Source organism: Bison bison, unplaced genomic scaffold (genome assembly GCF_000754665.1).
Source record: "Bison bison bison isolate TAMUID 2011002044 unplaced genomic scaffold, Bison_UMD1.0 scf7180017864203, whole genome shotgun sequence".
NCBI classification, from domain to species: Eukaryota; Metazoa; Chordata; class Mammalia; order Artiodactyla; family Bovidae; genus Bison; species Bison bison.
In genome coordinates this window covers 4,154,027-4,172,989 of record NW_011494775.1, presented here as the reverse complement: position 1 = coordinate 4,172,989, position 18,963 = coordinate 4,154,027, and the positions used below count along the sequence as shown (strand labels likewise).

At 36.6% G+C, this 18,963-nt stretch overlaps 1 protein-coding gene across 2 annotated transcripts in view; it reads left to right on the top strand.

The window, feature by feature from the left end:
* DDX46 (DEAD (Asp-Glu-Ala-Asp) box polypeptide 46) overlaps positions 1 to 18,963 on the top strand; it is a 52,804-nt gene that overhangs the window by 22,018 nt on the left and 11,823 nt on the right. For both annotated transcript variants that reach the window (XM_010844498.1, XM_010844497.1), the window contains exons 12-18: positions 703 to 781; positions 2,578 to 2,660; positions 5,006 to 5,170; positions 5,652 to 5,814; positions 13,982 to 14,175; positions 15,933 to 16,070; positions 16,396 to 16,545. In XM_010844498.1, the coding sequence (XP_010842800.1) occupies positions 703 to 781; positions 2,578 to 2,660; positions 5,006 to 5,170; positions 5,652 to 5,814; positions 13,982 to 14,175; positions 15,933 to 16,070; positions 16,396 to 16,545 (972 nt within the window). The remainder of the gene's footprint in view (positions 1 to 702; positions 782 to 2,577; positions 2,661 to 5,005; positions 5,171 to 5,651; positions 5,815 to 13,981; positions 14,176 to 15,932; positions 16,071 to 16,395; positions 16,546 to 18,963) is intronic.

The following is an 18,963-nucleotide window of genomic DNA, read 5'->3' as shown; positions in this document are numbered from 1 at the left end:
TAAAAGACGCTTACTCCTTGGAAGGAAAGTTATGACCAACCTAGATAGCATATTCAAAAGCAGAGACATTACTTTGCCAACAAAGGTCCGTCTAGTCAAGGCTATGGTTTTTACAGTGGTCATGTATGGATGTGAGAGTTGGACTGTGAAGAAGGCTTAGTGCCGAAGAATTGAGGCTTTTGAACTGTGGTGTTGGAGAAGACTCTTGAGAGTCCCTTGGACTGCAAGGAGATCCAACCAGTCCATTCTGAAGGAGATCAGCCCTGGGATTTCTTTGGAAGGAATGATGCTAAAGCTGAAACTCCAGTACTCTGGCCACCTCATGCAAAGAGTTGACTCACTGGAAAAGACTCTGATGCTGGGAGGGATTGGGGGCAGGAGGAGAAGGGGACGACAGAGGATGAGATGTCTGGATGGCATCACTGACTCGATGGACGTGAGTCTGAGTGAACTCCGGGAGTTGGTGATGGACAGGGAGGCCTGGCGTGCTGCGATTCATGGGGTCGCAAAGAGTCGGACACGACTGAGGGACTGATCTGATCTGATCTGATTCCTTTAGTAGTTCTCCCACATTCCAAAGAATTAAGTAAGAGGCTTTGATACCTTCTAATTAGACCTGACTATCTTATTGGGCAGTATTTTGAAGTCTGTGAAGAGGCATTAGTGATAAATAGAGTATAAAATTTCATCTTTTTTTATTAGATTGCTGAGCTGAAAAGAGGTGCTGAAATTATTGTTTGTACACCTGGTCGAATGATTGACATGTTAGCAGCTAATAGTGGTAAGTTGGGGATAGGTTTTTGTTTTTGTTTTTATTTATTTATTTATTTTTTGGTTGTCTTTTCTCCTTTTTGAATTATGTACATTTCTGTTAAATCAAAGCAGATACAAGAAACCACCAAAGGGTTTCTTTCTACATTTCTTCTTAAAGCTGTAATATCTTAAAATTTGTATTGTAACAAGCTTATTGTTGCAAGTGTTCATAATAATATTTTTGCAGTGTAATTAAAATTTTTTTGACAACCAATCCATCTGATGTATTGTTTTTTTTAAAGCCTTAACGCAAATTCTTAATCTGATTTTGGCCTACCTTTGCATTTGAAAGGGTAGGGGACTGTGTTTTTTTAATTGTACAATTTAAATTTTTTCTCCTTAGGAACTAGTATTTTCTTACAATACTAGATAAATTAAGATATTGCAGCTTCAAGGACATTTATCTTTTGTAAATATTGCATGTTTTTAGCTCAAATATTGTGCTTTGTTAAATTATTCCCTATCAAAACTGTTACTAAACTGTTGACATTATTTAACTTCTGTGGAGAAAGGCCCTTCAAGATTTATAGAACTGGGCTTCCGAGACTTAAACCATCAAAGGTAGGTAATTTAAAGATGTTCCCAATCGTGCGAAACTAATTGGGGCTGCACAAGTTAGTATGGAGTACTTAAATATTAGAAAGCATTTATTTTGGCACATTTCTGTTGTTTTGAAGAAAATGCTTTCAAAGGTTTCCATTGTATATTCAGTATATATATAGTAGAGTATTTAAAACTTTGAGTAGTGCATGTTTCTAATAGCATTTTGCTTGGATTTCTGTGTTCATTTAATTCTAATTCTACATAAAGTTGTTAAAGTGATACTGATATTGATAAGTCATTGTGCTTGTACAGCATATGAAATGTTTTGGGCTGAATGCTGATGAAATAATTCCTTGTTTTTTCTCAATGCTGCATTAAGTATCCTGAAATTCATCTTGATTAATTTTACCTTTTCCCTTTATCTGTCCTTTTGGTTTACATTTAATAACTATTTCATACATGTTTCTGCCAGGTGATTGAATCAACAATTGATAGAAATGCTTGTGTTAATCCTTTATAAAGGGTTTCCTGTGTATGTGTTTAGTTTTCTCTGGCTAAGAAGCCAGTTGCATTTATTTAAACCAGTGGGAGTACTTAGTGAAATTGAATTTGTAAAGTAAAGTGTATCTTTGTAATATGATATATTTGATTTCTTAAATTTTTGTGTAATATGTTAATTACCTAATGGTATTGAATAGCTTCTTATTATGTTTTGACATGCTCATTAGAAGCTCCTAACTATATGTAAGTAGTTTACGTACTACATAAAGTAAAGAGAGATTTTCTGCGTCTGAAGTAGTTAGCACTGGAACTTGCTTTCCACACATACGCTGTAATCTCTAATATGTTTTTTCCTAGGTGATGCTGTCAGATAATGGCTGATGTGGCTCGATGCTCCATCTCAGTCTTAGTTTTATGATGTGTTTTGGAGAGGGCTGTTTTCTGAATTTTACAGGTTCTTCAGGCCCTATGATGGTATGCAAGAGACGAGTTTGACAAAATAAAGGGCCTCATATACCCATTGTCAGAAAGTATATACCATTAGATTAAGATATTGTAAACGAAAATTTCTTTTCACTGTTTAAAGATACTTATCTTACCCCTCTGGTTAAGTCAGGCATTTTAGTTCCCTTTACAGTTTTTTAAAGTTTTTGGTAGTCATAAAATGAATTGTGACTGATTTTTCGTTTTCTTTTGTCTTTATTTTTTTCCTCATGTTAGGTCGGGTTACAAATCTTCGAAGAGTGACGTATGTTGTTTTAGATGAAGCAGACAGAATGTTTGACATGGGTTTTGAGCCACAGGTATTCATTAAATTTCTTTGTGTTTCTATCTATAAAATAAACCTTGTAATTGCCATGAGCCTGAAATATTTGTATGATTTCTGAAATTCTCACATTTCTTTTGTGTGGTGATACAGGGAATTGAGGACGTGGGGAATTGAAATAAATATTTATGTTTTGGATTCTTAAACTTTTCAGGATGTATTTCTGCAGTCTTTCCTAGGCATCATTGGTAAAATTAGTCATAATAGAAGCTTAAGCTTTCATATATTATGATTTTCACTGTACTTCCAAATGGCTTTAACTTACGCTTTTCACTACCTCATGATCTGGATAGCACAGGTTGGTTATATCCTCCAAATGTAAAAGCTAAGGCCCAAAGCATTTGTCTAGCTTAAATTTTATGTTGTTAACACATGTAGTTTCCTTAAATATAAAATTTCAGTGATAAAAACTTAAAACTCATTGTAAAAGGTGGTAGAATTTTTTCTTAACAAGAAGAGCAGAATGAGTTGTCACTGTGCTATGGATAACAATAATTTTTTAAAAATATTTTTTAGTTTTATTTTTGGCTTCTCTGGGTCTTCATCGCTACATGTGGGCTTTCTCTAGTTGGGGTGAGTGGAGGCAACTCTAGTTACAGTGTGTAGGCTTCTCTGAAAGCTCAGGTGGTAAAGAATCCACCTGCAGTGTAGGAGACCTGGGTTTGATCCCTGGGTTGGGAAGATCCCCTGGAGAAGGGAAAGGCTATCCACTCCAGTATTCTGGCCTAGAGAATTCATAGACTGTATAGGCCGTGGGGTTGCAAAGAGTCAGACACAACTGAGCGAGTTTCACTTTCCCAGGACTTTAAAAATATGTTTACAAAGCTTGAAAAAATAAATTTGACAATATAAGACATATCTGAAGAAAATTGTGAAACTTACTGGAAAACATTAAAGATGGATTGACTGTGAAATTTATGTAAAGATCAAATAGTAAAGAGTAATCCTTCTGAAAAAGACGAACAGGCTAGGGCATAAGAGATGCCGCTTCTTGAAAGTCTGGTTCCTTCCCATTTCAGGATTTAGTTTTCTTGAGTCTGCTAAGTCAGGTACCACTTAAACAAAATGTTGTAGCTGTCATGTCCTATCTTCTTTTTTTTTTTAAAGATACTATTTATTGATTTATTTGGCTGCACTGGGTCTTAGTTACAGAACATGGAATCTTATAGTTGTGGCATGTGGGGTCTAGTTCCCTGACCAGGTTCAAGCCCTCAGCATTGGGAGCACAGAGTCTTAGCCACTGGACTACCAGGGAAGTCCCCTGTCTTATTTTCTTTGTTGCTTTGAGCAATTTTTTAAAAACCTTGTTAAATTTTACAGGATTTTTCAAGTGAAGAAAGTAAATGTCTGTGGGCAACCACAGTCTTTAACTGAAAATACTGGTATATGTTTTAAAGCCGTAATTTTGGCTACTGGGTGGAGAATAGATTTCAGATTGGACAGGAGCAAAGGCAGGGAAACCTGTTAGGAGACAGTTGAAATAATCCAGGTGAGAGTTGAGAGATCATTTGGACCAGGAGCTCAAGATTTCCACATGCCTTGGGTATAGCAGCCCCTTTCATAGTTATCACATCATCTTTGATTAGAATGAAAATGTGGTCCTGCGTATTCCTGGCAAGACCTTTACCCTCCCCAATTTCCAACCACTCACCACTGTCTACCTTGAAACCATCATTAATAATTTTAATTCTGTGGGTTTTTTTTTTCTTGTTTAGGCCGTAAGAATCCTATAACTCCCTGTTTTCTCTGGGACTCTTACACACCGACTTAATTATTTTGTCCCCTTAACAATATTTGCACCTTCATTATTTTTTTTTTATCCTGTAACTCTTACTACCATTTGTTACATAATATTTATCCACCATCATTAGACTGTAAGCTCCATAAAGACAAGTTTTTGTCTATTTTTATTGCTTATTCCAAGCACTTAGAACAATGTCTGGCACATAATGGTTGCTCAATAAAAATGGGTTGAGTAAAGGAAGGAAAACAGTAATAGCAGTGAGGAATACTTTCATTGTTTAGTTTGAAAGTCAAGACTACTGAATTTGTTGATGGATTGGACATGAAATGAGCAAGAGAGACTAGTTACAGATGGCTCCTAGATTTTGGGCATAAAGCTATAAGTTACTAGAGTTGCCATTTCTTCAGAAGGGGAGACTGAGAGGAGCAGATTTTAAGGTGAAATCAATGGTAATATTCCAAGATAACAAGTTTAAAAGTCACTGAATAGATGTTCTCAAAAGTTCTTTGTACTTGTTCTCACCATCCTGTGAATTTTGGAGACTACTCTCACCATGTTTATTTGTAATGTTTTCTCAGGTCATGCGCATTGTGGATAATGTTCGCCCTGACAGACAGACAGTTATGTTTTCAGCTACTTTCCCCAGAGCTATGGAAGCCTTGGCTCGGAGAATCCTGAGTAAACCCATTGAAGTGCAGGTTGGAGGCAGAAGTGTAGTTTGCTCGGATGTGGAGCAACAAGTGGTGGGTACAATCCTTAGGAAACCCCCAAGTCCCCATATGTTTAGGCAGTGTGCCATCCTTTTGGGATCACTGTGATGTAGGCAGGTACTTCCTAAAATTAAATAATATACATCAACTGCAGCTTTGAACATTTTACCAGATATATTTGAATTTCCTATTCCATGGAACTGTTTATAAAGTTTACCACCAGAAGTTGTGGGCTGGTAGATAAAATGTCACGTACCTGTGTTACTTGTTAATAGGATGTGAAGTTAAGAGTCAGAACAGATAATCTGTCCACATTTGTAAGCCTCTTAGTCTTTGAAAGTTAATTTTAATTTTTTGGGCTTAGTGATTTACCAATTAAAGTCAAGATTCTACTACTGTTTCCTAAAGATACAGCAAGATGTCATATATTTGCCAAAAATAAAATGAATATTTTTGTTCATGAAGTGTATTTGGATTTTCAGTCCGTTAATGTTATACAATGTGTTGTTTTCAGATTGTGATTGAAGAAGAAAAGAAATTCTTGAAGCTACTTGAACTTCTAGGTCATTATCAAGAATCAGGATCTGTCATTATATTTGTGGATAAGCAGGAACATGCTGATGGTCTTCTGAAAGATTTAATGAGAGCTTCTTACCCTTGCATGTCTCTTCATGGAGGTAACATTTACTGAAATATCTATAATGGACTTAGGTTGGCCAAGCACTGGACTGTGTATTTCCTTTGTTTCTAACTTAGCACTAATTTTTTTTCCTTTTTCTTTTTTTAAACTTTTGATTTTGTATTGGAGTCTAGCTGATTAACAAACAATGTTGTGATAGTTTCATGTGAACAGTGAAGGGAATTAGCTATACATATATGTGTATCTATTGTCCCCCAAACTCCCCTCCCATCCAGGCTGCCACAGAACATTGAGCAGAGGTCCATGTGCTATACGGCAAGTCCGTGGGGATAGTTAGGGAGTTTGCGATCGACATATACACAGGGCTGTATTTAATGTGGATAACTGGCTAGCACTAAATTTTATATCAGTGTCAGTTTTCATTTATGACAGTTCTCTGCGGGTAAGCATTATTATTATTTCCATCTCAGTGATAAAGAAAATAAGCCAACAATACATTGGTTTGACCAAATTCCATAACCAGTAATCAGCTAAGGAGAAATTGAAAATTTTGATTCATGTTATATTCTTTCCATTGTATCATGCTACCCATTGGCTTTTATGATTAACATTGGAGCTTTACTTAATTTCTGTGTAATATCTCCATTGTTATATATGCATGGGACTTAGAACACTAAACACATGGAATAGAGACAGTTGAGTTAAGCCCATTTACCAAGTATTCTGGTAGTATGACTTTGTGACACACCATCCCCGAATTGAGTGGCAAAGGTCATTTACTTTGCTTATGAATCTGCAGTTTGTTTAGGGCTTAGCACACATATCTAGTCTGTCTTCCATGCTGTGTCTACTGGGATGGCTCAGTTGGGGTTCCATTTCCAATTTTCCGTGTTTAGGCAGCTGACAAGTTGTACTGGCTTTTGACAGATATCTCACTCCTATTGGCCAGGAGTCCTGACTTCCACTTGTGAGCCTCTGTGTGAGGCTGCTTGGCCAGAGGGCAAGAATCAGAAGCTGCCAAGACAGTTCAGGAGGATCCTGGGAAGTGGTAGAACTTTTATTTCCACCATGTTCTGTAGGTCAAAATAGTCACTAGACTGGCCCACATTCAAGGAGATGGAGGCACAGACTCCATGTCTTCATGGGAAAATGTCATTCAGTAAGCAGAAGAGAGTGTGGCATAGGACATGCTTACAGTCCCACACCAGGCTTCATGAGGAATGCAGTTAAAGGACTGAGGATATGTATTTGGTTAACTTTTAATGTTTGAAAATGACTCATTTTGCTTTCCTTTTCTTTTTTATTGGCTAAATATACATTACATAAAATTTGCCATTTTATCCATTTTCAAGTGTATAATTCATTGGCATTAAGTAGATTTACAATGTGGTGAAACCATTTCCATTATCTATTTCCAGAAATTTTTCATCATTTCAAGCAGACACTCTGTATGTATTAAGCAATACTTAATTCCCCAGGCCTCAGTTCAGTTCAGTTCAGTCACTCAGTCGTGTCTGACTCTTTGCGACCCCATGAATCGCAGCACGCCAGGCCTCCCTGTCCATCACCAACTCCCAGAGTTCACTCAGACTCACGTCCATCGAGTCAGTGATGCCATCCAGCCATCTCATCCTCTGTCGTAACCTTTTCCTTCTGCCCCCAATCCCTCCCAGCACCAGAGTCTTTTCCAGTGAGTCAGTTGTTTGCATGAGGTGGCCAAAGTACTGGAGTTTCAGCTTTAGCATCACTCCTTCCAAAGAAATCCCAGGGCTGATCTCCTTCAGAATGGACTGGTTGGATCTCCTTGCAGTCCAAGGGACTCTCAAGAGTCTTCTCCAACACCACAGTTCAAAAGCCTCAATTCTTCGGCACTAAGCCTTCTTCACAGTCCAACTCTCACATCCGTACCTGACTACTGGAAAAACCATAGCTTTGACCAGATGGACCTTTGTTGGCAAAGTAATGTCTCTGCTTTTGAATATGCTATCTAGGTTGGTCATAAGTTTCCTTCCAAGGAGTAAGCGTCTTTTATTTTCTTTGCATCTGCAGTGATTTTGGAGCCCCCAAAAATAAAGTCTGACACTGCTTCCACTGTTTCCCCATCTATTTCCCATGAAGTGATGGGACAGGATGCCATGATCTTCGTTTTCTGAATGTTGAGCTTTAAGCCAGCTTTTTCATTCTCCACTTTCACTTTCATCAAGAGGCTTTTGAGTTCCTCTTCACTTTCTGCCACAAGGGTGGTGTCATCTACATATCTGAGGTGATTGATATTTCTCCTGGTAGTCTTGATTCCAGCTTGTGCTTCTTCCAGTCCAGCGTTTCTCATGGTGTACTCTGGATATAAGTTAAATAAGCAGGGTGACAGTATACAGCCTTGACGAACTCCTTTTCCTATTTGGAACCAGTCTGTTGTTCCATGTCCAGTTCTAACTGTTGCTTCCTGACCTGCACACAGGTTTCTCAAGAGGCAGGTCAGGTGCTCTGGTATTCCCATCTCTTTCAGAATTTTCCACAGTTTATTGTGATCCACACAGTCAAAGGCTTTGGCATAGTCAATGAAGCAGAAATAGATGGTTTTCTGGAACTCTCTTGCTTTTTTGTTGATCCAGCGGATGTTGGCAATTTGATCTCTGCTTCCTCTGCCTTTTCTAAAACCAGCTTGAACATCAGGAAGTTCACGGTTGACGTATTGCTGAAGCCTGGCTTGGAAAATTTTGAGCATTGCTTTACTAGCGTGTGAGATGAGTGCAATTGTGCGGTAGTTTGAGCATTCTTTGGCATTGCCTTTCTCTGGGATTGGAATGAAAACTGACCTTTTCCAGTCCGGTATTTGTATATCTTTGGAGAAATGTCTTTCAAGGCCTTTGCATATTTTTCATCAGTTTATTTGGGTTTTTGTTGCTAAGTTGCAGGATTTCATTACATATTCTGGATAGCAGTCCCTTGTCAGATACTTGCATGTATTTTCTCCCATTCTGTGGTTGCCTCTTCACTCTCTGGATTGTGTCCTTTGATGCTTTAGTTTTGAAGTCTATTGTATCAATTTTTTTCTTTGTTGCCTGTTCTTTTTGCGTTATATCTAAGAAATCATTGCCAAATCCATGCTTATGAAAAATTTCCCCTTTGTTTTCTTCTAAGAGGTTTAAAGTTTTAGTTTAAGTTTTGGTCTTTGATTCAATTTGAGTTGATTTTTGTATATGGTGTAAGACATGGGTTCATCTTCATTCTTTTGTGTGGATGTTTGGTTTCCCAGCACCATTTCTTGAAAAGACTATCTTTTCCCTAGTGAATGGCGTTGATACCCTTCTCAAAATCACGTGACCATTTTTTATCTGCAGGTTTATTTCTGGGACTCTAGTTGATTCCATCGATCTGTATGTTTATATTTTGCCAAAGTCACTTCATTTTAATTTTGATCTTTTTGTGTTTACTTTTTTGAAAAATAGATGTTCTTTTTTAGAGTAGTTTTAGGTTCACAGCAAAACTGAGCAGAAACCAGAAAGTTTTCTTTTACCGCTTTCTTCCAGCATGCACAGGCTCCCCTACTATCTGCATCCCACATCACAGTGGTACATTTGTTGTGTTCATGAACTTGCACTGACCCATTTTTGTCACCCAGAGGGATCCCACATGCCACATGCTTGGCCAAAAAAAGGAAAACGATTCCAACTTGCTTTATTCAGTAGCTCAGTGTCTCCATATTGTTGTTTCTATCCTGAGCATAACTTAGTTATTAGCTTTCTTTGTGGCAGCAAAAAGCCTTCTACAGGCTCAGTTGTCACTTCCAGATCTGACAACTTCCAGAGGAAGAAGACTGTTTTCCATATATCTTTTTTCCCCTCCATTTTTATCATCAAAATTTTCAAACACCGAAAATCTGAGAAAACTAGATAGTGAGCACCCTGAAATATCTAATACTAGATTCTACAATTAACATTTTGTTATATTTATTTATCACATCTTTATCCATCTGTCCTATAAACCCCTCAATTTTTCTTAGTTTTTTGGTACATTTTAGAATAAGTTGTATGTCAGCACATTTCACTTCAATATGCATGTTATTAATATTAGTTCAAAAATTTTTGTAACGAAAAAAGTATTAAGTGGACTGTAGCAAAATGTACAGATTCTAAGTATAGCATTTGATGAGTTTTGACAAATGCATGTAAGTTCTGAAATCCAAACCTCTGTTAAAATATAACCTCAGAAATTTCCCTGAGTCCCTGCTCTACTTTTTACATTTTTTCCCCTCAACATATATTAATTTTTCCTGTTTTAGAATTTCAAATAAATGGAGCCGTACATTAGGGACTGTTTCGTGTCAGGCAGCTTTGACCTTCCATATGCATTTTTGAGATTCATCCATATGGTTGGATGTGTCAACTCTTCCACTGTATTGCTCAGTAATACTTTATTTGGTCATTTCTGTTGGACACCCAGGCTATTTCCAGTTATTTAACTATCCAAAGACTACACCATAATGAGATTATAGAACAGTTCCCACACCCCCCAGAACTCTTTTGTCATATCCCTATACAGAGTAACTCTAAGATTATCTTTCATCTTCTTGTACACAGTCACTGGGAAACACTGATGTTCTCTTAGAACAGTGTTTATAAATGCAATCGTATGTTATGTAGCTTTTTGCAATTGGCTTTTTTTTTTTTTGCTTAGCATGATGGCTTTCAGATCCATTCAGGGTGTTGCATTATTCATTTCTTTTTATTATCTAGTGTGTGGAGGTACCACTCTTTATGTATCTTTTCATCTGTTGAAGGGCATTTAGGTTATTTCCAGTTTTATCTAACTATGAATAGAGCTGCTATTAAATATGCAAGTACAGATTTTTATGTGAACATTCCATTTCTCTGGGGTTGATAACCAGGAATGGCATCGCTGGGTCACATGGTAAGTTGACTTGGGTATTATTCATACTCATTGGGGTTCACCAAGCTTCTAGAATCTGTAAATTTATGTTTTGCATCTAATATGGGAAATTCTTGACTATTACTTCTTGATTGTTTGATTACTTGATTTTTACTGCCCTATTTTCTCCTCTCTTTTTAGGACTCCAATAATGTGTATGTTCAGCTTTTAATACTGTCTCACATATCATTGATGCTCATTATTGATGCTCAGTCTTTGTTTTTAAGTCTTTTTTCTCTCTAATTAAGATTAAATAATTTCTTTGACTCTGTCTTCAAGTTCACTGTGTGTTTTTGGCCATCTCTTATCTGCTGTTAGTAAGTCCATTCATTGAATTTTTTAATTCAATTTTTATATTTTTTTAGTTCTAGAATTTCCAGTTGGTTCTCCTTTATATTTTGATTCTCAAATTATATTTCCAAGCCATTCATTATAAGCATGTAAAACTTTTTCTTCCTAAATCACAATTATAATAGTTGCTTTAAAATCTGTGACTATTAATATAATGTCTTGGTTGTTTAAAGTCAATTTCTATTGTCTTTTAATTTTGTTTTAAATTTTTCTATTACTTTGTATGTGTAGTAATTTTGGTTTGCATACTGGCCTTTGTGAATGATACCTTGTAGAGTATAAATTATCTTATGTTTTACTTAAAAGTTTTTTATTTTTTTAAATAGAGAATTGACTTGGCTGGACCCATATTTAAAACTTTCTTGTAATGGGTAAGCTCTGAAATCTAAAAGAGTTCAGCGGGTATTAACTTCTTGTAGCCAGAGCTGGGCTGGTTGACCTCTGCTTCGTGTGTGTATAGTTTAGGTGTCAGATAGTTGGGCAGTGTTTTTATGCACAATTGGATATGCCTACTCTGTTGTTCTTCCTGGGATTTATCCCCTCTTTTGTGGTCCTGAGTTTATTCTAACTTCTTTCTTCTGTTTCTTCTTGTCAGTAAAACCATGCCTTCACTACCTGGGCTTCTCAGGGCATGCTCCCAAACAGAAAGTTTAAAATAAGTAAAATCCTATAAACTTAACCAATGCCATTGCATTCTTTCAGATGTCAACTCTGCTTTTAGTCACTCTCTGGTGCCTTCAGGTAGTTAGTTCTTTATATTTAGAATTCATAGTTGTTGTCCACAGGATGGTTAATCTAATAAGATTTCCCCCTATCTTGGTAGAAATGTATATTTTTTATGTAAGTAAGAAAACTTTTTGCCTATAATCCCCTTCCTGTATTTCTTCTGTCTCTTCGGCCAGAATTGCTTTATTTGCTTATGCCTAATTCATTCATAGGCGTGTGAAGAAGTGAAGTGAATTGAAGTCACTCAGTCATGTCTGACTCTTTGCTACCCCATGGACTGTAGCTTACCAGCCTCCTCCATCCATGGGATTTTCCAGGCAAGAATACTGGAGTGGGTTGCTATTTTCTTCTCCAGGAGATTTCCCGGCCCAGGGATTGAAGCTGGGTCTCCTGCATTGTAGGCAGATGCTTTACCATCTCAGCTACCAGGGGAGTCATTCATAGGCATGGGAATGACAAATGGCTCTGAAAATATTGTCCTCCCACCCCTGAGGTCTCTGAGATTTTCAGGGTCTTCATGAGGTCAGAAGTATTTCCATAATAGCCCACCAAGTTACTTGCCTTAAAAGTACACAGGCAACCTGAGCACAGGAAGTTTGAGAAGGGCTCATTTACCCTAAACATTAACTCACTTCCTGAGACTGAATTAGGCTCATCTTTGGTTTGATATTAGCTCAGTTGGTAAAGAATCCGCCTGCAATATGGGAGATCTGGGTTCGATCCCTGGGTTGGGAAGATCCCCTGGAGAAGGTAAAGTCTGCCCACTCAAGTGTTCTGGCCTGAAGAATTCAGTGAATTGTATAGTCCATGGGGTTGCAAAAAGTTGGACACGACTGAGCGACTTTTCACTTTCACTTTCACATATGTGAATGTTTGTTGGGTGGATAACAAAATTGGGGATATGTTAAAAAGGAAGATGATTGATGGTTGCTGCCAATAATTACTAACTCTGTTGTACATAGGAGATACCTTAATCTAAAGGAGAAGTTTTGGCATTTTTAAATTATAAACTTAATGTATATTATTATTCATTCCATTAATTTTTCTTGTGAGGTTTTAGAGGTAGTATTGAGCTGCTAGTTTTTTTGACATAAGATCCAAATACTTTCTATCATTCAGTCTTTGAAGAGCACATTCAAAATTTTAGATAATATAAATTAATATTGATAATATTTAGATGTTAAATGTTCTGTATATGTTAAACACAGGTTTTATATGAAATGTTCCAATATTTCTTGCTGCAAAAATGAATTTCAAGGTTTGAGAATTTATTGCATTCCCTTCTCTGATTACTAGAGATTCCCAGGTATCCCATCATAAGGTATATTTGTGGCCTGGACATTTTATTATAGAGCATTTTGATATTTTATGTTCTGCTTTGTCACTCATCCTGAGGCTCTTTGAGTAACAAATTTTGAGAGCATTCCAGTCAGGTCCTTTTTAAGCAGTGCACTGTAAATGATAATCACCTATCTGGTTAGGATGCAGAACCTGATTAAGTAGTTTGCAGTAGAATCTGAGATTCTGCATTTCTAACAAGTTCTCATGTGATGCTGCTCCTTGTCTTTGAACAAAACTGTGAGTAGCAAGGCTCTAAATAACCTGCAGGAGAAGTCAAAAGATCTGAATCCTGTCATTATAGGCTGGGTGTACCTGCCTTTTTTTTTTTCCCCTTTGCCCCCATAACAGTTGTAGGTTAGGGATTCTAAGATTGGGCTTCTACAGTTGTTAGCTTTATGTACAAGAAAGGGAAAAAAAGAAGGGCAGATTTGATCTTGCCATTGAATTTTCTTAGTCTTTTAAAATTTTTATTGAAATACAGTTGTTTTACAATGTTGTGTTTCAAGTGTACAGCAAAATGATTCAGTCGTATATTATACCTATTTGTTTTTAGATTCTTTTCCATTATATGTTATTACGGGATATTGAGTGTAGTTCTCTGTGCTGTACTGTAGATCCTTGTTGGTTCTCTATTTTACATATAGTAATGTGTATATTTTAATCCCAAACTATCCATACTCCCCCAAGTCTCTGAGCACCCTGCAAATTTTTATTTTCTATATGGTGGTTGTTGACATATGGTCAGTATAAGTTGGATATGTTCTTTACCCTGTGTTTAGCTTCTTTCTCTGAATGTCAGAGAAAATGGAAAATTTAATTTGAATATGTGGTTTTACAACTCTTTAATTCATTTTCAGGCATTGATCAATATGACAGAGATAGCATCATAAATGATTTTAAGAATGGGACCTGCAAACTTCTTGTGGCCACATCTGTTGCTGCCCGAGGCCTCGATGTGAAGCATCTGATTCTTGTTGTAAACTATAGCTGCCCCAACCATTATGAGGATTATGTGCACAGAGCAGGACGGACTGGAAGAGCAGGCAACAAAGTAAAAAGAATTGCTTTTAAAGTTGATTTCCATTATGTTAAAATATAAGTGTTTCTTTAGGACTTTACGTGTACGTAATAGGAGTTACAGGGAATCTTCAGAGTATGGGGATTAGTTGATGTCATTTATGTACATACACATGTCTTAAGTGCTGTTAAAATTATCAGGTACCTACCTGTTCTATGTAGGCAGATAGTGTTAACCACTTGTGTCCCCAGAAAGGTATTTTTCCCCACCTAAAAATTTCTGTATATACATTACACATATATGTTCAAGAGCATTCATTACTTTTTTAAGAATATGGGATCATAAAATATACTCAGCCCACACCTATCACCTATCACCCCTGTCTTTAGCCCCATACAAATGTATATTATTTCTTTTTTTGACACCTGTATTCTGTTGAGTATATAGTTTTAACTCATTGGTTTTGAAAGCAGCAGAATATTCCTTTGTTGGAAGCACTGATGGTGATATATTTGGTATTATAACCATGGACATATCTACATATGAAAGCAATAATATTATTAATAGGTTATATTTATGGAGTATTTATTAAATGCCCACCACTGTTTTAAGTGCTCTATGTATATCTTGTTTTATTCTCACAAATTCCCTCTAAGATCAATAATATTACTGCTTTAAACAGATGAAAAAAGTTGAGGCACACTGACAGTATTTGCCAGAGTTACACAGCTCATAAGTAGTGATGGCATTTATTCTTTTAACCTGAGTTATTCTGTGGATTTGGGAGATTTTTTGTGTAGTTAAAATTGTGACCTTTTTGGGTCACATACAGTCTCTGTCACATCCTATGTGTATTTGTCTATCCAACCCTAAAAAATGTAATACCACTTTAGCTCATGGGCTGTGTAAAAGTAGGCTAGGTGTCAAATCTGGTGACTAGGTGAAGTGAAGTGAAGCGAAAGTTGCTCAGTCATGTCTGACTCTTTGCGACCCCATGGACTATACAGTCCATGGAATTCTCCAGGCCGGAATACTGGAGTGGGTAGCCTTTCCCTTGGGGTTGATCCCTGGGTTGGGAAGATCCTCTGGAGAAGGGTAACTAGGTACTCCTGAAATAAAATGTTAAGGCTAGTTTTAAAATTTATAACAGTTCACTGGTAGGATAGAACATTTAATGAAGATGGCAGTCTAATTGTAGTTTGCTTTTCCTCTGCTTACAACTCCAGTCTTTTCTCTTACCTGAACCAAAAAGCTGCTGGGGACACGTGAATCCTTAGGCATTAGAGAATTGCAGGGAATTGATGTAGTTGACTTCATTTTTTATTTGAAAACATATCAGATATACACGTGTGTATATTTTTATATCTTTTAATTGGTCTTTAAAGAATATGGGATGCTATATTCTAGGAAGTTAATAGCAGGTTAGCTGGGGTAGAGGGGTACAGTAGGTAGCAGAAGAAAAGAATGCAGGCAAAAAGGGAAAAATAAGATGTGTTAAAATTAATAATTACAATGCAGTTGTACATTTATGTAAAAATCATCAACTTATCTAATTTCCCTTTATGCATAAAGGAGTTAGAAATTTTCTAACTTATTTTTACAATAAATGTTAAACTTAGATATTAAGGAATTTAGTAAGTCTGTATTGTCACCTTTAAAATTCTTTTTAGTGGAGTAGTGGAGTTGTCTTAAAGAGGGTATATTAGGTAACTCAGATTTCATCTTATTTGTTTTCTAAGGAGGATTCATCTTGTAGTGTTTAATAGTACCACTTTTTCATTGTTTACTAGGGCTATGCATACACTTTTATCACAGAAGATCAAGCTCGGTATGCTGGAGACATAATTAAAGCCCTTGAACTGTCAGGGACTGCAGTGCCACCTGATCTAGAGAAACTCTGGAGCGATTTCAAAGATCAACAGAAAGCTGTGAGTTTTTTGTTGCTGTTAATATAACTTTTCTTATTTTTATACAATTCACTGTATTCTAAACCTTGAGTATTAATACCAGTAAATCTTGATAGAATTATTTTCATTTATCTTTTTAGATAGAAAAGGAAAGGAGTGAGAACAAAAATCCTCTCTTCAACTTAGTATTTTTGTAGTGTACATACAGAGCTCTTATTCTCACATGCTAAATAAAATGTTTTTGTTACATTATCATACCCCACCTTGAAAACTATTTAATTGCCATAAATTTCTGAACATTAAAGTTTTTTATTATGAAATTAACTTTCTTGTTTTTCCTTGAAAGGAAGGGAAAATAATTAAAAAGAGTAGTGGGTTCTCTGGTAAGGGATTCAAGTTCGATGAAACAGAACAAGCTTTGGCTAATGAGAGAAAGAAGTTACAAAAAGCTGCTCTTGGTCTGCAAGATTCAGATGATGAGGATGCTGCGGTTGATGTAAGTATTGTCCTAAAGCCTTATTCTTACCAGTTGAAGCAATTGTTCGTCTGGTATTGGAAGTCTTACCTTAGGCTTGTTTAGGTAGCAAATTACTGGAAACTTTTTGGTGGGTGTGCTTCTCAAGTTTTTTGTGTGTGTGTGTACAAATGTATTCACATATGCCTGTATTTTTATATTTTCATAAAAATGAGGTCATACTGCTTTATAATTTTCTTTACAACAATAGTCCTATGTTGAAATCTTCCCTTTTAGGAAATTCACTCTCATGCTGTTTTTTGGCTACATGTTTCATTATATGGATGTTCTACAATATAAGCAATCAAATCCCTATTTTTGAATATTTGGAAACAAATACTTGGAATATATATTTGTTATTATTTGGAGTATACTGTACTTCATTGCACATCCTTGAACACTTAACCTACCACATTTATCAGATTAAGTCTTAAGGAAGAGTGTTTAAGTGTATAAATGGAATTGCTCAGTCCAAGGGTATATTCAAATTTGGTCTTAAAACATTGTTAGATTGTTCTCCTGCAAGTTGAGTACCAGCTTGCACTCACACTAATGGTGTGTAAGAGTGCCTGGCTCCCTGTATCTTTAACATCATTGGTACTGATATTGTTTTTAAATACTTCACAATTTGATTATAGAATATCCTTATTAATAATTGTTGTTGTTATTTAGTTGCTAAGTTGTGTCCTACTCTTTTGTGACCCCATGGACTGTAGCACACCAGGCTCCTCTGTCCATGGGATTTCACAGACAGGAACACTGAAGTGGGTCGCCATTTCCTTCACCAGGGGATCTTCCCGCCCCAGGGTTTGATAGTGAACATTTATGGCATGGTACTGTTTTCACGTGCCAAGTGCCTTACAGGGATTATTTCATTGACTTCCTCACAGTAGCCAGAGATACTCAAAGCATTCCCTTTTTATAACTGAGGAGACTGAGGCTTAGAAACAAATAATAACCTTTTCAGATTTGCCTAGCTGTTGAAAGTGCATTTTCTTAGCTTACAGCATTGTTTGTAACCCAGTGAAAAGAGACCCTAAGGACTCAGAAAGTTAAGGGTTTCTTGGAGTATGCTGTGGAACCCTAATCCCAGGAGCTTGAGCTTGAGATGTTTTCATTATAAAATACTTTTGGAACATCTGCTGGTATATTCCACTATTAATGATATCCTGTCAATGGATATGAAAAGACATTAATAAAATAATTTATTTTAATTCTGAATTCTTCCAGCATATTTGATATTTGATCATAGAATTTTTTTTTTTTTACTGCATTAAACCTTGGCTCAGAGCACAACTTAAGAATTTAGGAATTTAATCTTTCAGGAAATGACCACACTGTCTGTTAAGCACAGTCAGGAACCAATGTCTCCTATTAATTCTAGGCCTTTTTTTTTTTTTTTTTTACTAGTATACCATATTGGCTTAAAATTCAGCTAAGTCAATGTATTTAGGTATCTGTTATGGTATAATAGATCAGTCCAAAGCTTAGTGGGTTACAGTAAACATTTATTACCTACTATTCCTGAGGGTTAGGAAATCAGGAACAGTCTAGCCAGGTCTTACTTGGGGTCTCATGAGGTTGCCGTCAAGCCGTTGTTCCAGGCTGCAGTTATCAGAAGGCTTCACTGATGCAGGCCCATCTTCTTCCAGAATGGCTCACTGATTTCACTGTTGGTGGGATGCCTCTGTTCTTTACTCTGCATTTGTGTTCTTACAACATGGCAGCTGGCTCCCCAGATTGAGTGATCCAAGAGAGAGCAAAGAAGAATCCTTAGTACCTGTTATGATTAGTCTCTGAAGTTATATACCGGCTTTTCCACTTTATTTTGTCTATTAGAAGCAAGTCAGTTAAGTCCAGCCTACATTTAAGGAGAGGCTCCACCTCATGAAGGGAAGAGTATTGAAGAATTTTTGGCTTTGTTTTTAAAGCCATTTCAGTTTTTTTTTGTTATTTAAACATTTTTTTAAAATCTCATAATAAAACATTAATTTTCTCCCTTTTGTTAAAATATTATTATAATTTTCATTAAAAAATTAGAGCAGTTGTAAAAAGTTTTGTGCTTAATCGCTCATTCATGTCCCACCCTTTGAGACCCCATGGACTGTAGCCTGCCAGGCTCCTCTGTCCATGGGGATTCTCCATCCGGGCAAGAATACTGGAGCAGGTTGCCATGACCTCCTTCAGGGGATCTTCCCAACCCAGGGATTGAACCCAGGTCTCCTGCATTGCAGGCGGATTCTTTACCATCTGAGCCACCAGGGAAGCTCAAATAAGATTCTACCTGAACAGGGACTTGAACTCTGGAACCTTGAACCATCAGGTTAAAAGTCTGATGCTCTCTACCAACTGAACTATCCAGGCTGTCAATAAATTAGAATAATTTATTAAATAAAAAAT